Source organism: Pagrus pagrus (assembly GCF_965226575.1).
Source record: "Pagrus pagrus genome assembly, chromosome: 14".
Classification (NCBI taxonomy): Eukaryota; Metazoa; Chordata; class Actinopteri; order Spariformes; family Sparidae; genus Pagrus; species Pagrus pagrus.
The window spans coordinates 20,279,016-20,302,710 of NC_140198.1; the positions used below are offsets into that span (position 1 = coordinate 20,279,016).

Here is a 23,695-nt window from a genome sequence, read left to right on the forward strand (position 1 = left end):
ACTAGAAAACTTCTTTAAAATCCACAAGTTAATTCTTATTTTAGTGTTCACAATGACACTAGCGCTCTCATCCACTTCAACATCTTCGCCTTTGAAATGAGCTCCAGGAGCTATTTCCTATTCACTTTCCTCAATAGCTCTTTCGAGAGCAAACCTCAGAATAATGATGGCCACCTTATTCTGTTCTGACTCACAGTAGTCAAGGACAATTACCCATAAATGAAGAAATAGCTGGCACTATTTCAAAAGGTTGTTCAGTCACTGTTCAACTCTTTAGTGAGCGGGCAGCGGATTTGAGTGATAGCATACTGAAAAGCCAGCAGACAACGACCTAAAATAGTGTGAGCTGTGTCTGCAGTAATAGTTCCTTGTCCTTGACTAACAAGTTTGACAACAGAATAGAGATGTGACCGCGAGCGAATTTGATTCAAATCTTTGTGCATTTTTTCTCCCTTAAGCCCCCTTGGAATAGAGTTATCGCGTAACACGATGAAGCAATAACCTCTACAGTTTAGGTCAGAGAGTATGATAATACGAGTCCGATAGCGAACATCCCCACCCTTATTTCAAATAAATATTCATTTCATCTCTGTCGTGCTTGGTCTCCACGCAGCTCCCTCTGGTTCAGTGGTGTGTAAACAACTGCTACATGTGCTGATATTGGCAGAGGTCTCCCTGGGTTATGGTGTGTAACTGAGATAGAAATATATCATTACTGGGTGGGGACTGAGGGGATCTGAGGGACAAAGAGACTGAGAAATAAGAATATTGGATTCCGTTCCACACACACAAGCTTAAATCCTTACATGCGGGCTGTCTGCTCCATCTGTCTGTTTTGCTCACCCACACATATAAGCAGATGAACGCACACACACACACACACACACATACACACTCACACGTTTAGCATAGTGAGTCCGTTAACTGCATGCGAATGGGTGATGGACTGCTCCAGTGGCTCTGCTGGTAATATAATCTTCTCTATTCCCCCAGATCCCACACCAATATGTCACAATTGTCATTTATTCCCAGCATGGTCACCCACAATCAGATGGCTTTTTACATTGAACACACCCCGATGCTGTCAGGATGATGAACACTTCAAGTGCACTCACACACACCCACACGCGCGTACATACATTGTGTGTAAACATGTGTCACTCTCTGTGTTCATGTTTATTTATTTAGTCAGGTTTAAGAAGAAAGTCCAACCACCAGAAAGCAGCTTGCTGGGTTAGTTTGACCCATTGAAATGCAACACACAGTTGCAGGTACATTTACACACAAACAAACTCTCAGCTGTTGTCATATATAACGAGTCAGCCTGACTGTGTCCAGATAATTACTCACACCTTAATACTGAGAGACGTTGGACCAATTAGTGGCAGAATTGTATTTATGGCGACACAAGGAAGATGTAAATGTGTAAATTGTCAATCATAATGTCGACATGTCCCGAATACGTCTGTCAAACGCATCACACTGAGCAATGAGCTGCTAATTAAAAACAGACACCTACTCGTCAGGAACGACAGGAAACTAATCAACAGATCACTGTTGCCTTCACCCTTGAGACTATCACGTGTTTCAACATTTCTACATTATACCTTTCTGCATTTACAGATTATTTCGACTGGTTTGAAAAAAAAGTGAATTGTGACAAGGTTCGCCACTGAGGTAAACGTGGAGTTGGATGAACATAATGACACAGATTCAGTAACATCTCCCAACTACAGTTAATTAAATAGAAAGATGCCATGATAGCTGCTTAAAACTGTGCGGAACACCAGCATTGATTTGGGCTTATCTGCTTGCTTATCTGGACCCTTGGAAACCCTAATGCGAGATAGCAGGCTGAGCTGTCTGGGCTTAAGCTCGGGTAGAAAGGGTGTGATGGCAGACGCTAAGAGAGGGCCGAAAACTTCGCCTCTGATTGGAATTCTTTACGAGTCCTAAAGCAGATCTGACAAGAATCTTCTAATCTGACATTTGGATGAAAGTCTCAAGGTTCTGCTTTCTGTTCTGGGACAACAATGTTGATTATTTTCCCTTTTTTGTTTATTTACAAATATCATCATATTCTTTACCAAGGTGTAGGTTTTGTTTCAACATTACAGCTGGCGGAATGTAAGTATATTTACTTGAGTATTGCGTTTGAGTTACCTGTACATTACTACAATATTTCTATTGATCCTTCATCCAAGTTTAGTGGGAATCTGTTCAGTAGTTTTGATGTAATCCTGCTCACAAACCAACCAACCAACCAACCAACCAACCAACATGGCTGAAAACACAACCTCCTTAGTGGAGGTAAAAATTGGAGGGGAACTGGACCCCCAAATCTACGCCTACTGTATGTCATGCTGTTGTATGTCAACAGAGTCACTGTTACAGGGCGTATGTATCACAGAATACAATTCAAAAAGACAAAAGACAAACCTGAACACACTGTTTGCGTCCTTTGTGGGTAAGTGAACCAACCTTGTCACAGTGAATAATGTACTGATATAAAACTGTACAAGGCCCAAATTAAAGATAGCAGTGTGCCAAGTTGAGCAGAGAATTATTGCATCTGACCTTAATAAGGAAGCCCGTCCTCCTGAGACTACCTTCACTTCAAACCACCAGGGATATCTCTGACTACCTGTTAACTTTCTGTGGTAAATTAAAAGAAAATTATGCCCTGGCTGTGTTTCCATTTGCCTTACAGGGAGCTCCTCTCTCAGTAGTGGGCCTCTGGGAGACGCAATAATCACCAGCAGAGACACAATAAGCCTGTAAGGAAAAATAGTCACTCTGCTAATTAGTGTATGCCCTTTTTTTATATAAGCTTCACGTTCCTCAGAAGAGCAACAAGAGGAAATATAAAGTGGAGTGACAAACTACTATAAAAGATTAGTTAGATTACAACGATGTTAAAAAAACAACAATATGCGACTTGGGGATCTGCTCATAAACAGAATTTAATGACTAAAAGATGGCTAAGATTATTGTTTACAGGATATTAAAGTGCGATAGCGGTTATAGAGAGCAACAAGTATTCTGTTTAATTTTAATGAATGATGAGGAAAACACGGGGTTTTGTCGGTGTTAATGAGCTTAAGCATAGCAAGACTATTAGCTCCTTAGTACGCAAGTTCAGTGATGTTACCAGGTGATTGTTAAGTGTGTCTGTTGAAGCAGAAACGTGTTTAAAATAAATAAAAATGCATTTTTAATTGTAAAACATATTGTACATTAATCTGAGCACAGAACTAAATGTGCACCAGATGCAAGAGAGAGACCTCTGCAATGCTGATGACAGAGAAGCCAAAAAAAGAAAGAGACAGCATGAATATGCAAAGTTAATAAGCAAAAATCATGCATGCTTTGGCAAAAAATGATTTCTGTGGTTTATTAATCCTAAATATAAGCAGGGAAATGAACTCTGTGAAGTGTCTGTGTGTTTTGCATTCCAAATGTGATTTTACTTTAAATGTGACTATATTTAACCGGGCATTTACACTGTGTAACACCTGGCTGCTTGTTATTCTCTCTACCGAGGTTCAGTGACATTTTGGGTTGTACAAAGATTTTGAAAGTTTCGTTGCCAATCTGCATTGTTGTTTTTTGGCAGTTCTAAACAAAAAGAAGGGACAAAAACATGCGTTATTCTCAGTCGCATCTCTTTGTTTACACTTGCAGTCGTTTAAATTAGCAAAGGCTGATTTGCATTTTGTTATCTACCTTTAATCTGCATTGCGAAAGAGCACAGAAACCCTGGTAAATGTTCCGCAACTGTGCTGCTGATCTGTGACAGCCTGTCCCGCTGGGTTCTGCACTTAATTCGATACAGAACCACATCTGTTGCTCTCTCCCTAAAACCTTATTTCATCATTTCACGTCCCTGGCTCGCTTTTCTTCAATATTCTCTCTCGTCGCTCTCTCGCTCTCTTCCGTTCAAACAATTACTGAGCGGATGGTTCATCAAGTCGAACAGAGCAGGAGCACTGTGGAAATGAGGTGTGTAGTCCAGTCGGTGTGATTTAAAACAGTCCTCTGATAACAAGGGAGGTTAATGTATCGGTCTCAGGCCAGAGGACACATTCTGAATCTCTTCTAGTAGAAACAACTTGTTCGGAACAAAAATACACTGTGGAGACATCACTGCAGCAGTGTCATCGTGCCAGGTTTATAAGAAAAGACTCAAGTTTGCATTATGTTATGTTTGTTTATTACAAAGCAGTCTGAGCCATGCTGATAATGTAATATTCAATACACTTTAGTATACGACAACGCATTTAAAAGTGTCGGCCTAACTGAGTAGTTTATTCCAGGGAAATCAAAACTATAGCTTTGTAGTAGAAATATCAGTAAATGATAATCATCATTGCTACATAACGCCTAATAGCACAGAATGATATCTTTCATCTGCTTTCTTGTCTCCATTATAGACTAAATGAAGGAATACGCTCACATTTTACCCTGTGTAGTTGGTAGTTGCTTCTCGAAAGAACACAGAGAGCAATCCAGTTCTCGTTGCGATATAATAACACTTGCTGGCTCGGGGGAATTGATCGTGTTTCCACTTTAAGATTATAAGGAACACCTTTGATTTTGTTTCCAATAAGAATATGTCATGTTCTCAATAGGAAAACCTAACTGACGAAAGGTGCCCAGCTTGATGATGTCACAAACCAATTGACACATTGATCAGTTATATGTGAAATAAAAGCAAACACTCCCTTGCCTGGTTATGTAACCATCATTTCCTCATTCTCTATAACTCACCCTCAAACCCTTGATACACTGTCCGATGTATGAAGATCCAAATGTTCCATACCTTTGATCTCCTTCTCATTCCTGAACCAGCGCAGGTCGGCGGCGGGCTTGCTGCCCTGAGTGATGCAGGTCAGAGTGATGTGGTCTCCCTCCATGGCGGGCTTTGTCAGGCCATCGATCTCCGGCTTCTCTGGCACACCTGAAAGATGGAACGGATATCACGGTGATGGAACTAATTCACACACAGCGGTGTGTCATTATGCAACAATAATATTATTATGCCTTATTGGAAATTCTCCTCCAGCCTGCGCCCCTGCAGGGAGATTAGAGAGCAGAGTATAGAGCTGCATCCCTGAGCAGTGTCCTGTTCAAGAACGCATCAGGGATCCACAAATCAGTAGATGGTCTTTCTAACGACCGGGACTTCTCCTTCTTTAAGGGCTGGTTCACAGGAATTACAAAGAACATATTTTCTCACATACATCAAGTGATATCTAGCCATGCAGGTACTTAAGACTTTCTTTGACCTGGACTGTGTGATAGGTATATACGCCAAACTCAAATGCAATAGAGGTGAATAAAAATGTGGTTTTGATTAAGGATCGAAAAGGATGTATAGACTACAATGGCACTCAGTAGAATGCATACTGTACCTCCACCAAGGCCCAACAGTCCCCTTTAATTCAATCAAGCCTTAGCCGATATTAAATGTAACACATTTAATGTGCTAGATCCAGTGATGTGACTTCCCAGAACCAAAGTCCAGGTTTCTCTCCACATACCTTGGTGCTTCACTAGAATTATTTTCTACTAAACACACAGAACCTATGGTAACAGAAAACAAAAAATATATAATATAAAATATATATATCTTTATGGCTAAATAGCAAAAAGGTTTAGAGGCTTAATGTGTACCAATGCAATCAATGAATGCATTAAAATGTTTAGCTAGCCTGTTAATGGTGTCATATCCCCTTTACCCTCTCTACCTACCGGGGAAAAATGGGAAATGATATGTCAGAAAGTGAGGAAGGAAGTTGGCAAGCTAGCCAGCTAGCGAAGCAAGTGTTCACAATTGTTTGTAAGGCTCACTTGTGATGGAGCTCTTTATTGTATGCTGGCTTTATGAAGGAAACGACTCCCAAGATCCCCTGCTACTTCACAGCATCAACACATGTCATCTTTTGTTATTGTTTTTAGCATCAGAAATCTCGCAGTGCATCTTTAAGTTGAAAAATATGTTGTTTTTCTCTGTGTGTATTTACATGTGTGTAAACAAAAGGCTTGTGACCATAGAGGAGGCCACAAGGTTGAACAGAAAACGTTCATTACTGGCCTTTGCTATAATGAGTGTTTTAAGTGTGTAGTGTCTGCCCTTCTAATGTCAATGAGCAATAAGTCTGCCTCGGGCTGAGTGACTGAAAGGTCTGTCAGTCAATGCCATTGACTGACTCTGGCCTTGTCTGTCTCACCACCTCCTGTAAGGTTTATTACCAGACGTAAAGGTCTTCTTGTTTTCTGTTTACCACACTTTTGCATGCACAATCCTAACAATGGCTGCTGCTCGGTAGACACAAGTATGCAGTGAGATCCAATTAAACACTAAACATGGAATTTTCAATGTCGATATTTTTCTGCAAATTGGTTCACTGCACGGTTTTCAAGTGTGTAAAGTGCAAGTGTCACTATATGTAACTAACACTATATCTACTGTGGTCTGTGTGTAAGTATGCGTATGAGTAAGTGTGGCTTGACTGAGAATAGATGTTTTTTCTCCAAGATTTAACGAGAGCAGATCAAATACAATGTTCATCTTATACAGTCACGTTCCCCTTGGGTGACCAGAGGCTGTGAGGCTTTAATCTTTCTCTGTGTTTGTGTGTGAGTGTGTGCATACATGTGCGAGTGTAGAGCAGTGTGGGCGCGTGTGTGCTCTCTGCTCGTGTGTGCATCATGGAGCTGTCTGGGCTGTGGCATATTCTAGTGTGCATGACTGTTTGAGCACAACCAATAGCGTTTTCAAGACATGAAAAAGTAATGAGAGCTCGATTCGATCCGATGCTCGGTGAAAAGAAAAAGATTTCAGTGGACTTCACTGATAATTCACGTGGTCATAATGATCACATTGCTTTATGGTAATATATACATTTTGTACTGTTATTATATGTATGATACAAACTTTAGAGCCATTTTATAAAAATGTGATTTAGAACTTTATTCAAAGTTAGTTTCTAATTAAAATGTAATGTTTGCTTTGTGCATTTGTTTTTTCAATATAGTGAGATAGTATAGTGGATTGCACTTAAAATGTTTGCTCATATTTGTGTAACCCTCTGGATTAAAGGTGCAATATATAAGAAATTTGGTTTGAAACAGTCAAACGTTAAACGAAATGATCAACAGAATGTGAAGACATAACAGTTTTGACATTATGTCAATGGCGTCTATGTGTTGTGTTGCAGAGGTCAAATTTTAAGTCCACTTTTTAATGACCACGTACTTGAAAAAAACAATGATAATCCCATCACCCTCTTTTGTGTTTAGGCTAATTAGCAAATGTTAGCATGCTTACACACCAATATATAATATGGGGAACATTATAACAGCTAAACTTCACAGTATTAGCATAGTCATTGTGAGCATGTGAGCATCCTGACGTAAACAATTAGCTCAAATACAGTGTGAGCACAGCCTCACAGAGCCATCTGAATCATTTTAGTAATTTATTTATGATTGTCGGCTATAATTTGAAAATTGCAAGCACATGTTTGTATGTAGTCATCAAAATATTTTGAATGATTTGAATGCGGAGCTTGATTCACTGCTGATGTATTTAATAGTTTGGCATTTTTATCCAAATCATTTTCAATGTTTTGTCGCGTTTATCTCCAGCTCTCCCTGTCCTGAAACAGTGGCAGTTAAACCAGACCATTCCCAGACCATTTTGTATGTTTATTAAATCTCCCTCTATGCTTCCTGGCTCGGACCATTAACTATTGTTCAGTATTGCAAAATCATTTTCTCCATATCCTTATTGAGCAGTAGCCTTTAATGTCTCTAATTCTCAGAATGCTTGTTAACACAGAGAGCCAGCTAATGGTCCTGGAGTGCACTAGCACATCTATTAACATTAGCGAAAACTAATTGGCGAGATAATAAGCCCGGTGGCAGGAAATGAGACAATGTTTGTGTGGGGCGATGATCACAACACAAACAATACCAGAGGGCCAAACAGTATGTTTTTACTTTCCTGCAGATGCAGGTATTTTTTGTTTGTCTTAGAAGGAAAAAACACAACTAAACCATAAATCGCTTAAACTGAAAAACAACCTAAACAACTTGAAACCACTCAAAGCTTAACTTCCACCAATGTTGCACAATTGTGTAGAGGTGTTATTTTAGTAATTATGTTCTGAAATTAACACATGCACAAAATGGTATAATAACCGAATCATTAAATTCATGTGGCAAAGGTTTTCATCGATTGCACTACTCTGCAAAAATCTAGCAAAAATGTTAAAAAAATGTGCCTGCAATTTAAAAAAAAATCTTTAAATCTCCTTGAATCTGGACAAATAATATCTCACATTCTCCTCAATACATGGCCTAACTTTCCACCTAATTACATTGAAACTTTTCTAACACATTTTTGCTACCTATAGGTATTAACATTGTTGTGCTATACCTGTGAAAAAAAAAAATATGAGCATTACTATGAGCATTTTAATACACTATGATCCTTGCAAAAATGTGAGTGCCAAACAACTGAAAAGTATTGTACTGACCTTATCAGCGAAAAAAAGCTCTATAATGTATGTTGATTGTGATAAAAGCATTCTGAATATTTATGATTGTGTATAGCTGTAAGCACACGGAAGTGCATTATAAATATGTTTATAATGCATTATTGACATTGGCATTATAATGAGTTTTGATTATTGTTATAAAGCTTTATGAATATTCATGAGTGTATAATTATGATTAGACAGCACTACAGGCACATTATATTGCATTAACATTATGTACATAATGTGTTATAATGCATTATAGACATGGGCTTGATAGAAAGTGTAGTACACTGCAGACAATGCAGAAATGTCTGAGTGAAGGACGTGTTTTTTTCTTTCCCGTCTTACTCTCACTGATCTACCTCTTTTGCTGGCTACAAATGTGTGCTCCACAGCTGAAAGCAACACAGTTCACCCTGTTGTTTGAACGCTATTCAAAGTAATTCTGGAAAATGTAGGATTTTTTTCGACAATGAAACTGTGGGAAATCACGAAGCATGAACAGACGTTTTCTTTAACCAGAAGAAATCCTTCTTACCCAGAACCGTCAGGTAGGCTTTGGCTGTTCTGACTGGCATGGTGAAGAGAGAACAGGTGTACATGCCCTCGTCCGACAGCGTGACATCACTGATGCTGATGGTCAACTCTGACCACGATGCGTGGACCAGCTCAATCCTGTTGTCCCTTAAAGCTGGACAGAGAGACAGACAGAGTGAGTTTATTTGACACAGTGTAATCTATAGAAACAGTTTAGTTGGCTCTCTTTCTCTTTTGCTCTTTTAATTAGATAAATCTAATTTACTTCATGTTTGCTTTGTGTCCAGTTCATGAACACTGTCCACATACACAGTCGAACAGACAGAGAGAGAAATAGAGACGGAGTAGGAGAGGCACACTGAGAGACACTTCCAACATGAAAATACAAACCAGTGGCATGTTAATATTTGCTGTGCCTCAATTATATAATGCTGAACATGTGCATGTTGTTTACCAAACAACAGCTATTGCCATCTTAACCACACACACATTAGTCTTATCCAACCGTAACACAGCAAACACGGCAGACAGTGAACAGCAAGGCTCTTAGAAATGGACAATTCAGCTTCTGGTATCATTTATGTGACAGTCAAACTATTCTATAGCTACAGCTGTCTGCACAGAGGATGTCATTCATTTTGAAATGTTCAACCCGGTGGTCTGGTCATTTCCAAGGCTTAATGTCAATGTTTCCTACTTTGAAACAAAAAAAAAAGCCAAACCAAGCTGTTTAATATGAACGTATGAACAGATTTAAATACTTAAACAATCACTGTATAGAAACGTGACCTCAAAACTGAACTCTCTGTTGAATCTGAAAATGAATTCAGATTCAACAGCTCTACAGTAAACTATACTCATACAGTCTTCTCTGCCGAAAACCCTCGTAGACATTTTACTTATATGAAAATGTAATCTTCCAAAAGACATAACAGGAATGGAAATCAATACTGCAATAACAGGCTGAGACAGAGGCCTAATGAGAATTTGGCAAGATGTGGGAGTTGAAATGGATCTGCTGAAATTGGGTGGCTTGTTGAAAGATACTCCATGGTCTTCAAAGTAGACTCCATATCTGTGATACAGTGGAAGCGCGCAGTGCAATTTCAAAATGGGGTGATGACGCCTTGAAAAAGATACGATTCATGTCTGCAGCGTGCAACGGGTGCGTTGTTATATACGAAGCTAAACTGCACCAAAGACTGGTTCGTACATTAAGAACAGACGACACGGCGCGTGCAAAGTATTTTTATTCAGTCTGTTTCGGCGGCCTTGGCTGCTCAAGAGATTCACTCAAGTCTTCCTTTTTGCAAGTACAAAACCTTTCTGCAAACATTATTGAATATGAGCAGCCAAGGGTACTTTACTTTCACCCTCCATCAAAGTGACTTGGAGAACACCTTGTTCAAGTGCAGTGTGTTAGTTCAGCAGAAAAGAGGCTTGATTATTTGTGTACAGGTGTTTATTTTTTCTTTCATGTGAGGCCACATGAAAGAAAAACCTTATCTTATGGTAATTTGTGAGACATCGTGTAAAAAAAGTAGAGCCCCCTGATTTTGTAACGTCTCGACAAAGATCTGAAGTGCAAAGACCATTAGACAGTCTGTTTGTAGGGCGCTTTAAAGAGTGTCTTGCTGAATGGTGAGAAACGATAGCCAAGGTATCCAAAGGACTGAGACTGTGTTTCAACATCCCGAAGCTTCAAGTCAGCATAAAAAAGTCATTTTTCACCTTCCCTATACGCCACACAATTCATCTAGCTGTTTCTTAACACGCATCTTAACTTTCTTTTTGCTCTATGTATAATCTATAAAAGAGTCAGCCCAGTCGCCAGCGGTGTTGTAGTCAAGACTATCTCAACTGAGACCAAGTCCTTACCAAGGCCAAGACGTTGAGAGACCAAGTCAAGACCAACACCTGCGTTGCATGACACACTAACTCTAAAATGTGAAACCATTAGCGGTCTTCGAAGTTATCTGAAATATCCACATACCCATAAAAACACAGGTTTTCTGGGTGACTCTTGTCTTTAAATAGAAACCATCATTACGTACAAAATGTATGGGAGAAAACAAACAACACAGTGATATCCCTGTAGTTTCCGTCTTGACTGGTCTAGAAGTTAAATCCAGTGTCTCTTTTGTCTGAGACCGAGACAAGACCGAGCAAAAATGCAGTCGAGTCTGAGACAAGGCCGAGACCATTAAAAAACAAGAGCATAAGCGCAGCGTTGTGACGAGAGAAGAATGGAAAATTGAACCTACAGAAGAAAAAGTAAAGTTGCAAAGTAAAGAAACGCAAAGTTTAAACTTATCTGTGGCTTTGCAGAAACTTACTTCGCTAACATTCATTCTGCCGATTGGGTTGAAAGAGTATGACGAATAAACAGAATGTATTATTTTCTTAGGATGTTAATTACAGTGACAGTCAATAAGCCGAGGGTGAGAGCTTTTTTCTAGCATTGCACAGGCATTAGAATTTAGGACGGTAGCCCAGAACTGACAAACCAAACTCTGGCTCTAGAGAGAGCCTTTCAGGTTTTTAGTGAGGGGTGTAAATGTTAAATGTAACTTGTGGTGATTGGTTGTACTGCCAGAGTCTTACATTTGATTGATTGAATCGATGCCAGGTCCTACAGTATCAGCTGTGTTTTCACTCACTTACAGCTATAATTTGTCGGTCACTGGTAAACGTCTGGCCCTTGAGGTGACTGTGAAAGCAGGTGTTAGTCACACAAGCTGCATCCTTTTTTTCTTAGCTCCCGTATATGCGGTGCCGCGATGATCACACGACTGACAAATGTAGAGAAATGTCAGCGAGCGCACTATCTCATGTCATTTCGTCTGCCAAGGGATGAGCTTTGCTTTGCCGGTTCCAGGCTAAACACCTACAGTAAACAGCAGTAGAGTTGTAATCAGTTTGGCTAAACGACAGCTGCTCTCTCTCATTTACTACTGCATTTGTTCTGTACCTTCCCCTCCCTCGCAACACCGGTTATCTCTGCGTGCTGTGTGCCGAGCCTGAGCAGGCGTGACACGTTGATATGAGCACATGACATATCTTTAGGCTCGACGCTGGCAACGGTACATTCCTGTTTCTCTGTGTTTCTGTGTGTGTGGGCACACATGGCCATCAATGCAAGACCACCGAATTAGATTCAGTCTAATGCACTGCCAGTTCAGTTAAGGGTGAGACCTGTCCTGAAAAGATAGTTGATTTCTTTCATGCAGTACGTATACAGACACGTATACACCTTGTTGGATTAGAGAATGAACTACGACAAAGGAAAGATTATTCAGGCTGATTATAGACAGGGAATAGTCTCTCTTTGCCTCTGTATACGCTCTGTCAGTCTCTCCTTCCTCCTACCCCCACAGACCTCATTCTGTCGACTCAGGCAGCTCCACTAACCTGCGAATGTGTACAAGTTAAACAATGCGCCTTTTCAACTGTTGTCTTATTTGCTTTGGGCAAGGAAGTATGAGCAGGCAAATGTCAGAAAATACATTTGCTGTTGCCGGGTTTCTAGCTGTCGCGCTGCAACTCTGCTTTCTTCCTTCCCTCTCCCTCTTCCCATTCTGGAAAGATGCTTGTGTGGATACCTCGGATATTCTGACTTGCTGGTCCGATAAGCTGCGCTGACATCGCATTTGAATTTATAATAAGATGGCCTCGCTGTCTTAACTTTGCTCATGCGACCTGATTGAATAACAGGCAAAGCTCCCTGTCAATCATCACCTGCATGACACAGCAAAGAACACAGATAATATGATTTCAATACTCTAGTTTCAGTGTGGCATCGAGATTCTGAAAATTCAGATTAGAATCTGGGTTTAGTTATCCAATCATGCTCACAGTGTCATCTCTGCATTTTTTCAGTGGTTACAGGCAAAGATCAGGACAGTTTCGATGCCAAAAAGCAGGATGATCCTGATCCCCCAGGAAGGATGGATTCGGGCTGGATTTAAAAAACATGAAAGGTGTTGAATATAGCCATGAAATCAGGATATAACTGGTGGGAATACAGAAATGCAGACAAATATACTGAAAATAAAGGTTTTCAAATAAACAAACATTACGAGCACAAATCAATTGCACGGCTGGTTGGACAGCACACGACAAATAATTCCGTTTGTGATTAGTTTGTTTTTGTCTTGTCGTATTATCCTCATGTAGACTCATGTAGTCAGGATGTTTTAGAGCATATTCGTCTCAACTTGATATATCATTTTAAGAAAACCACTCATATACGAAAGAAGAGAACACACTGTGTTGTGCACAGTGCATATGACTCACTCTTTATTCTAAATATTTTACTAATAAATGTACAAAAGTACGATACCACAGTGACCTGTACAGCTCGGCCGGCTCGTCCTCTCTGGGTCAACGGAGGAGGCAGCGTGGTATGTTGCTTAGAAAGCACTGCTTGGTAAACTCGCTCTGTCCTCGACTAGTCTTTTGCCAACCAACTGCTCGAGCCATACATCTCAAGACTGGGTCACTCCAAAAACACAGCATTGAATGTGGCAAGGCTCTATTCAGTATTGTTGAGCAGATAATCATTTTCAGACTAAAGCTAAGAGGTCCTCTCTGATATCGTATGTGTTTTTTAAGAGCTGGTGGCTTAGGGGCAAGAGGAAAATACTTACAGCTGTGCACCTACAGGTGGAGGTACAGTACATGGGCTTACATATATGAATATGTGTACATATGCATATGTGAATGTGTACGTACTGTCTTTACGTACGTGTAGACGTCAGTCTCAGTGTGTCTTCCCTGATAAAATAAAGGATAGATAAAAAAAACAACTTCTCCCTAGAAATGTAACCTCTGGTCAGGAGAGGAGAGGAGAGGAGAGGAGAGGAGAGGAGAGGAGAGAAGAGGAGAGGAGAGGAGAGGAGAGGAACGTATCCAGTGCTATTTGTCTGCGAAGGTGCTGCAGCTGCCTGCCATCCATTAGAGACCATTAGTGCCGACGGTCCTGAATGTGCTCATGGAGGACGCCGTTGTTGACAACATCAAAGAGCGGTGGATTTGTATTCCAACAATAACTACTTATTGAATGTGCAACCACATTTTTTGCTCATTTAGCCTTGTACTCTGCATCTGTCTGTGCATGTAGAGAGACAAAAAGCAAAGCTGTGCGAGAGCTGTGTTCTCTACCTTTGATTGCTTTAATCTAAGCAGAAGTAACACACATGTACCTCGAGACGTGACAATTATGAGTTTGCTAAAGCAGATGCGGTTTGATATCCAGAATCCAAGTGGGGGCGGAAAGATTTCTCATCTTATTACGAGTGCTGATGACCGTCAGCTCAAAGGAACTGTCCATGTAGAGACACTCATGCAGCCATGACCAATCTGCTAACAGAGAATAAACGGACAGAACTCCAAAGCAAAAAGACTCTCTGTTCCCAAACAGCATATTCTGAAAGGGATAGTGGAGAGTGGGGAAGTGTCAGCCATCTCTTTTAAAAGAAATCTGTAAAAGGATGAGAAGAAAAGCGCATCTCTGAAAAGGGAAACTGAGATAGAGAAGCTGTGCAGAGAGAAGGTCAAAGATGTCTTGTTTCTTTTAAATTAAAAGTGACATTTTTATTTTGAGAGAAGACGTTCAGCCGGCTGAGGAAACAGTCTCATTAGAAGTGACTGTAAATGGATACAAACGCATGCTTAATGTCATTCAATCAGAGGATTTGAACCATTAATGAGCAGCAAGTTTAATAAAAAGTGAGTACTTTTCTTCTCTTCGGTCAACTTTTCACCTCGCTCTGACGCAGCAACATATTTTTTTATCCCCCCATGAAGGATGTTTTCCAAATTCATCATCTGTTTTCACAACATCCTGATAATTATTTGTTTTTTGGTTCTCAAATTTTAACAACGGACTGTGCTGTATCTTGGGAATGCGAGTCTAATTGACAACCTGTGAATGAACCACAAGCATGGGAACAGAGATAGAAATCAACAACCAAAAAGAACAAAAAAACAAAAGTTATTTGTAACAAACACTGTCAGGAAAGAACTCATAAAGATGTGAAATATCATATGAATGCTAAAACACACTGGAGTGGGGCTTTAAAGCACCTGCATTTCTTAATAAAACGATTTTGTGCCAGTGTATCAATAGATTTTACAACGTATTCATGCATTGATATTTGTTTTTTTGCCTTTTTGCCCCCCTTTGTTTCAGATCAAGGGAATCGAACTACAGGTGTGAAGCGACTTTAGAATCCGAAAAGCTTTTTCCATCTCTACACGGGGAAACCTAAATCTATTATCGCATGCAGCTTGCCACACCATCACTGTGCAGATGGCCACTGCTGCACACCAGCTACATACTCTGTGTTTATATGCAGTACATGCGCACACTGTGTACAACAGTCATACGGCTACATATCCAAATAAATTGGCTGCATACCTAGCAGCTTTCCACGGCTACTCCCCGCCATCGTTAAAAGCAGCAGGTGGGGAAAAAAAATGGGTGGGCATGTGCATGTGTGTGTATGAAAGGTAATTACATTTATACATTAAGCATGTGTTTATTTTAAAGGCATTCAGAGTGTATGCGCACGCAAACAGTCAGGACTCTAAACTCACTCTCTCTGAGCCTATCATGTTTGCACGTTTCACTTCCTCCCTTTATTCCCTATTCTCCCTCCTGCCCTTTCTTCTCCCACCCTCTCCACTGGCCTCCCTCCTCCTCCTCCTCCCCCTCCCCCCCCCGCCTCCCCCCTGTCCCTTCATCTATCCGGAGACAGTATGTATTAGTATAGAACCTTGGCAGGTGTTTGCTCATTCAAGTGACACAGTTTTATAATGAGAAAAGTGCAAATTTCAGAATATACATTCAGCTGCCTGTGTCTGGATGTGACTGTTCCCTTTTCCTTGTCAACAACCCATCTGGGGACTTGAGTTGGTCTGCGTGCATGTGTGTGTGTGTGTGTGTGTGTGTGTGTGTGTGTGTGTGTGTGTGTGTGTGGGAGCAATAGAAAGAGGAAAGCAACAGAATGAAATGTTTATTGAATAGCTTAATGTATATTCTGTGTCTCAGCCGCTCCTCAGCCTCCATTACCTGTTATACCTTTTCTGAGGCACAGCCGGCCTTTAAAAATGTAAAATGTGCCATACTCCATACAGTAATTGGCTTGTGGAGATTTTTCCTGTGACAGGAATGATTTTCTTTCATCAGTTTCTACCTGCCACGCTGAGTTCAGTGGGACACCTCCAGCAGCCCCACTTCATTAAGTGAGAAGCAGGTCAGTGAGGAGACAGCTCTTGCCTATGAGCCCTATTGTATTTTGCATAGGGATACTTTTTTCCCCTTCCGGCTCCAGAGTAGAAGAGATGGTACCTTGGTCTATAAGGAGTTTCATATTTTTCTAGGGTACGCAATACAGCCATCCTTCAAAATGACTTTGAAAAGAAGTGGACAGTTTTTTGCAGAGCCACATCTTGTGGAGAGAAATTAAAATCGAAATGGTCATACATGTGTATTTTATCATCTACAAATAGAAAAGAAGATTTACAAATGTGAACAACCATCTGTTGTGTAATTTTAGGTACTCAGAAATGTGTGTTCCAATCCACACACAAATACCAACGCGCACAGAGCAGCTCTACAAGAGCACACATTAAAAACTTGAATAAATATGGAAACTTTTTTGTGCACAGATTTTTAACTCACAGATCAGATCATGTTGGCGTTTGAGTAACTTCCTGCTTATATAAACGTCTAAAAATGCTTGAAACAGTCTTCTGTGCTTATTTGCAGATTGTTAAATGTGTGTGCATCGATCGTCTGGTACACATGGATCTGGTTACATTTGTATGTGGAGTTATGAGTCACCAGCTCCACGGAGATCTGCAAATACTGGGACATTTGGGCTCTTGGTGAATTTGTATGTAATTCTTAAGTTGGAGAGACGTTTTTTTTAAATAGACAGAATAGCTTAATAATTAAATACACACAAACAATTACCAACTAACGACTCTCTGCCAGAGGGGACCCAGGACCCAGACGCTGTAATACCCAGAACCGGACCTATAACCAATAAATAGTTTAAAATTGTGTTTCTAGTGTTTCTATTTTTACCGGCACAGCTTTTCCAGCCTTTATGGCACCGTCATCATCTCATTTTATTTTAAATGCAGCCCTTATGTTACACGAAATGAGAAAATAACATGTATCTATTATTAGAGCTCTGAATCACAATGCAATTCAGAATAATAATATTTCAGAGTTTCGCTTGAGGAAATTTTCTCTAACTGGACCTCTTACTAATACAGAAGGCAATAAATGTAAATATATGAGCTACTGCAGAGTGGTGGATGTTCTATATTGCTGGGAAAACAGCCAGTCCAGGCAAAAAGCAGATGCCAGTGAAGTGAGTATTAGCTAAACGAGCCATTGTAAGCAAAATGCAAGCACAAATCCTTGTACGCAGTCGTACATTTTATTCTTCATTTGCAGAAAACACAACACCTATCCCAGCCACAGTCTGTTCACCCTGCTGCCATCCGGCAAAAGATACAGAAGTATCGAGTGCTTTACCACCAGACTACGGAGCAGCTTCTTTCTTCAGGCTGTGAGACTCCTGAACACTCGACTACAACCCTGTGTTGTAGAATGACATCTATATAATGTAATAAATCTCTATAATAAACCTTGAATAACTCTTGTTTCTTGATAACGCTAAAAAAAGTGCCCTCCTTGCAATTCTTGATTTAAAATCTATTAAAAAAAATGTATTAAAAGTTTCTTTTTTTACCTAACTCTGTGCTCCAGAACTTTCTCCCAGAAGGGAGAAGTAGAATAAGCCCGCTGCTAAGTGTGAGCTAATTATTCCCACTTGCCTGAGGTATTTTTCTCAACACCTCGCATATGATAAGTTGCTCTACTAATAACGACAGTAATGACTGGATATATTGCTTCATTTGACAATGTAGTCTCTTTCTCACCTAAACCCGCTTTGCATCCGTACCGCAGCAGAAACAAAGCTGACATTTGCCTGACACGAGTTTCTTCACAGTCAACACGCACAGTCGGTAACAACTCTCTGCTTTTAATTATTAGCACTCTCTGCACGTCTAAATACAATAAAAACAGTGGGTAGAAAAAGCTTTTTTTCATTGAAGGCTGAGTGTTAGAGTCAAACACAGACATGTGAAAAGAGAGGCAGTGAAAGAAATAAGGTGCAGAACGCTCAAGGTCAAAGAAAAGTTTTCCTGTGTCTTTCAGAGGCAATAACTGCGTCTGAAAGCTCTCATAAAATGCCTCCTTAATTCCTCCCCTTTATCCCACCAAGGCCTACATTCTGTCTCCTTTTTCCTCTTTTTCTTCTTCTAATGTTTTATGGTCCTTGTCTTGGAGAGAGGGGACTTGTTAGGGATCTTCGGAGATTTATAGTCAAGTTTTTTTCTATCAGAGAGAACACCGTACCAATCTTGAGGCCGATATGAAAGGATGTTTCATAGAGGCACTCTTCCAGGAAATAAAGAAAAAAAAAGACAGCTGTCTCAAAAGTTTAACTTTCCTGCTAAGATTAAGTTTTCAGAGAAAGTTCTGCTATCTGTTAAATAAAAAAGTCTGTCAGGCATTTCTTATTTTGTTATTTACTTTGGAAAACTTTTAAAAGCCTATCCCCTAAATTGCTCAGGCACAGATACTCTGAATGCATCAAAGCTTTCGTGGTTGCATATTGGCGAGGTGGGATGCTTGACATTCAACATGCACACACGTATATGTGCACTTACATACACACACACAAACACACACTCACACACCACAAACAGGCAGCAAATTGATTCAGACAGCTGAATATTTGACATCTCAGGGCCCCAATAGCTTCATATTCAGCGGATTGGGGTCCTGAAAATGAGCGGTGGGCCCTCAGCTGTTCAACCATAACACTAATCTTAATGTTTAAACAGATTCGATCAATCTGCAGATGGCACCATGTGGGCACCACAGGTACAGTAGGCACTTTGGTAATTTTGCAAACGACATTAACACATTCTCACCCGTACATCTGCAGATAAAGCTGCAGACGCAGTGACTGTAAGGAGAAACTGTGTCGTACTAATGAGGCAACATGTATGTGCCTTTATCTGTCAACACTCAAGCACCAATCCAGTATTGTGCTAGAAGGATGTCAACACTTGCTTAACTACATACATATTCATTATGTTTGAATCATTCCATGTGTCATTTAGTGGTTGTTGAAGAAATGTTGATTTGATGTTACCTAATTTAAAATCAAATAAATTAAATTAAAAAAAACATGTTTTCCGGTCATTCTTTTTAAAACATTAAAAGAACGTGAGAGACGTTAAGAGTTGGGGCCAATCTAATATCAGTATATCTTCTGATGCCAATACCGATGTGATTAACTAATCAGATACCAGACTGACATCGCCGATTCATGTACTGATCCAGTTAGGGCCGCATAACATATCATTTCAGCATTGACATCGACAGAAGTCACATAGCACGACATGCAATGTCAAAAAATAACTACACCACAACCGATGTCTGTTTTATCCTGCAGAGGACCAAGAATCTCTCTACTGGGCCTGCAGGACAAAGCCATAATGTATTCAAGCCTACCAAATGTGTGCTTTAGTGTACTTTATGATGCTTATGAGGACAGGTAAACCAAGAACCTGGCAGACTCTGGAAGGCAGGGGTGGACAGATAATTAAAGAAAAGATGAAGAGAGTTCTGTAGGTTGATAATGAAAACACAGATGTGGGTGAGGAAATGAGATGAAAAACCGTTAGCTAATTGCTGCAAACCGTGTTGAATAAATGATTCAAATGTCATACCTTAGCCAGTGCTCACACGTCATGAGTCCACTTAATAGGCCAGCAAATTTTGCCTGGAAAGTAATTACACATAGGTTCTTTCCAGCATGGGAATAACGGATAAATTGTAATTATGCCTCAATGCAAAATTTCTCAATCCAAGAAATAAAGCTATTATCAAGTCTTGAATTACATGAAACCAAAAGGGCAATTTGTAAAATGATATTAGCCTCTTTTGAATCTTATAAAAGAGAGAATCCCTCTTGCCCAGCGCTCATCTCTCGCTCTCGCTGTCGAAGCACAGCTTAACTCCCTCAGTGGTAAGTGACGGAAAGGACAAAATTGGCTACTTTCGGGACAATGACTTGTTCGAAATTCAAACAGCTCTTCACAGCCATCGGAGCACCTTTGAGAGGACGGAAGACAAGAGGAGCCTCTTTCATCCGACTAAACGTCTTCGAGGTGGGCCTCAGCCCTGACGTTAAACAACAACAGCCGCGAAAGCCGGCACCACTCAAAGGACTGTAACGGAGACAGCTGCTGCATTTCTCTTTGAAAAACCAATACGTTTATGCAAATGCTCTGTGGCTGGCTTTAATAGAGGATGTAAGTGACACTCTCTGAGATAGGACACATGCACATGCCGGCACATGTTGCAGTCACAGACGGCAATCTGTTGAATTAGACGACAAACATTTCAGATTCAGATGCCTGCGTATACAGAAGTCTGTGATATTATTTCTATTCTGGAAGATGAAAGTGGAAAATTTATCATTTCTATGTATCTTTTTAACAAGATGAAATGATTGAGTTACATAGATGTACTCTTTGCAAGTAGAACAGAAATTATTAGAAAACTCAGACTTCTTGACTGTGGTTTACATTTCTGCACTGACTTCCAAATAAAGCATACGCAGGACAAACTTTTACTTTTTTAAGGTCCAATATTGTGAAAACTGTCAACTGTGAACATATACAGTAAAAGCGCTCGATACACAGTTTTAATGTGTTTTAGTGCCTGCTCAGGCCTGTGGGAGCTGACCAATCAGAGAAGACTAGGCTTTTTCAGGAGGAGGGTCTTAAAGACACTAAAACGGAGTGTTCAGGTAGAGAGTGACTAGAGGTGCAGCAGCACTGGACAGTATTAAAAAATATGTGTTTTCAGTACATTAAAGCACGTAAACCTGTTCCACTAGGCACGCAAAATTAGCATGAAGTATGAACCTGAAAATGAGTATAATATGGGATCTTTAAGAGTGAACTGATGCAGAGTCAGTCATTAATATTAAAGGAGGTAGATTTTGCTCCATTACAGCTAATTCTAACAGAACAAAGCCTGCGAAAAGTTGGCGAGTTGGGGTTGTATGTCTGAGCAACTGTGTGCCGCCCTAATCCCCATCTTCTTCTTCCCAACAGGCAGCAGGGAAAATTAATCTGAAACCTACTGTGCTCAAAGGCGTTTGCAGCTGAGACATCTCTCCTTTCTCAGACTGCCAGTGGCACTTTGGAAACACTCACCATCTCAGTGCGCCCATCAGCATGTGCATTTGAATTTGCCATGTTCGGCAAGACAACTCCCAAAGCACGCACACACACATTGACACACGTAGTGACACACACACGCACATGCCCAAACAGCATCGCAATCCTGAAGCCCCGGTAGTATCCCTTTGCGTTTCTGATAATAAGAGTGTCCTTGGCAGCTTTTTCATTTCCAATCCCAGAGCTCTGCACTGGAAATGCCATGAAATAGACCCCCAAGCCCGACCCCTGGTGTGATATGGAATAACCTGCAGAGAACATCAACTGTTGAATTTGATGTTCAGTGCAGCTTTTTACTGCTGCTCTTTCCGGAAAAAGGCAGGTAAGTGAAAATGTGAATGGTTTGGAAATTGAAATGCTTTGCACATGTATGCATTCAGCTGCTGTATGCGAAAATACATACAAACACAGACACACAAGTGCACACAAGCACACACACAGACACAGACACACGCAGTGCGTGAATACGAATGCACAAGGCAGCCCAGTGGGCAGCAGGATAATGGAAGAGGACTGTGTAAATCCCATATGTGCTTAATCCAGACACTTACAAGAGAGTGTGATTCATACTCTATTACACTCGACTAATACAGCTGAGAGACGCACAGGGCACAATCATTTCAGCAGGCATGAACCAACAAAATAACACCCATGAATCCTCTTTATGGGGACTTTACTGAAGAGGGTGTGAAAGGTCAGGAATAAACGCTTTGTACTTATTAGCCATTAAAACATTGGTGGCTTTGTGAGTGTGTATATGTTAGAGTGTGTGTGTGTGTGTGTGTGTGTGTGTGTGTGTGTGTGTGTGTGTGTGCATCCTCACGCCTGTAAATGTGTGCAAAGATAACAAGGGTTTGCATCTGTTTAATGGAAAGAATTTCTCTGCAGTCTCTAGCATATAAACTGTTTATTATACATAGCTCATAGTGTTTTCTGCAGAGCACATTATTCTAAGGCTATTTTCTCTCAGGAAGTGGAGAGTGAGGTAAATTATGTTGTTTAAGTCCTTTATTACAAAACTTTCTTTCTTAGTTTACTAGTTTAGCTATATGTATTAGCTTAGCCTATGCTAAATGCAGTAATTTGAACTGTTAGTTTGAGTAAACACATTTTAAAGGAGACATATTATGCTCATTTTTCAGGCTCATAACTTAATTTAGGTTACTACTAGAACAGGTTTACATGCTTTAGTGCCCAAAAAACACATCAGTCTCCTCATACTGTCCAGTGCTGCAGCACTGTATTCCCCCCTCTGTCCCTCTGTTCAAGCTCCTGTCTCTTAAAGGCCCTGTCTTCAAAATAACCAGCCTCCTCTGATTGGTCAGCTCACACACACCTGAGCCAGCATTGCTAACAAGAACAACGAAGCTGTGCTAAATCAATTCTTAGTGCCAAACTAGCTGTTTGGTCACAAAATTAAAGGTGGGACTACTGATGAGGCATTTGAGGAGCAGTGTTTTCTGTGGAAGAGAGGAGCTTCTGAAGGTGCATACTTTCACTGTTTTAACTTTATATTTTATTAACTTTATATAACACACTGGAGGAAAGGAAAAAAAAACACAAAAAGCATAATAAGTCTCCTTTAACAAGTAAACTGAATTTCTCTATTTTCTAAAACATTGTTGAAATCCTTCCCATTGGGCATGTTTACAGCAATGGACCGGAATCTTCACTCATTAGTTTTACATCATTTCAAGAGGAATCAGTATTGTTTGCCTGCCAGGTTTCATTATTGTTTATATTATTCTAAAATATCACCTCCGTCTTCAACATTTCTGTGCTACAAAACTGCATTTGTGTTGAAAATGTCTGTTCATTCATGTCTGTAACCCATGACGATACCTTGACCGGATACTACACAAAATAGATAATTGGAAGCAAAACAAAGTTAACGCCATTGCCAATGTATGTTCATGCTGTACCTCAAAATGTAAAAGCAGGTATTTGATTATATGTGACCACCATCAATTACACACAAGGCCATGATGCTGTAGCATCCGAGACTCAGGTGATTAGGTTTGTACGTTTGGCTGAGATTTAATTCACACTGCACTGTATGTGCTGGAGGCAGTGCGAGCAGTGAAGGTCACTTTCACAGCGGGGTGAATGGTCGACTTTCAGAGCGTGTGGGCTGTTTCTGACGGTCCACATCAAATATTAAACTTTTGAGTATGCATCTTTTGATGAAACAGAGAAAGTAAAGGAATTACACAGCAGCTTCCCTTTCCTGGGACGCAGTGAACCTTTCCCAGGGTTTGCAC

General features: G+C 40.3%; 1 protein-coding gene across 3 annotated transcripts in view; it reads right to left on the minus strand.

Moving 5' to 3' along the window:
- LOC311270007 (cell adhesion molecule 2-like) overlaps positions 1-23,695 on the minus strand; it is a 237,663-nt gene that overhangs the window by 37,363 nt on the left and 176,605 nt on the right. For all 3 annotated transcript variants that reach the window (XM_084374617.1, XM_084374616.1, XM_084374618.1), the window contains 2 exons: positions 9,088-9,240; positions 4,823-4,960 (listed from right to left, as the gene is read on the minus strand). In XM_084374617.1, the coding sequence (XP_084230743.1) occupies positions 4,823-4,960; positions 9,088-9,240 (291 nt within the window). The remainder of the gene's footprint in view (positions 1-4,822; positions 4,961-9,087; positions 9,241-23,695) is intronic.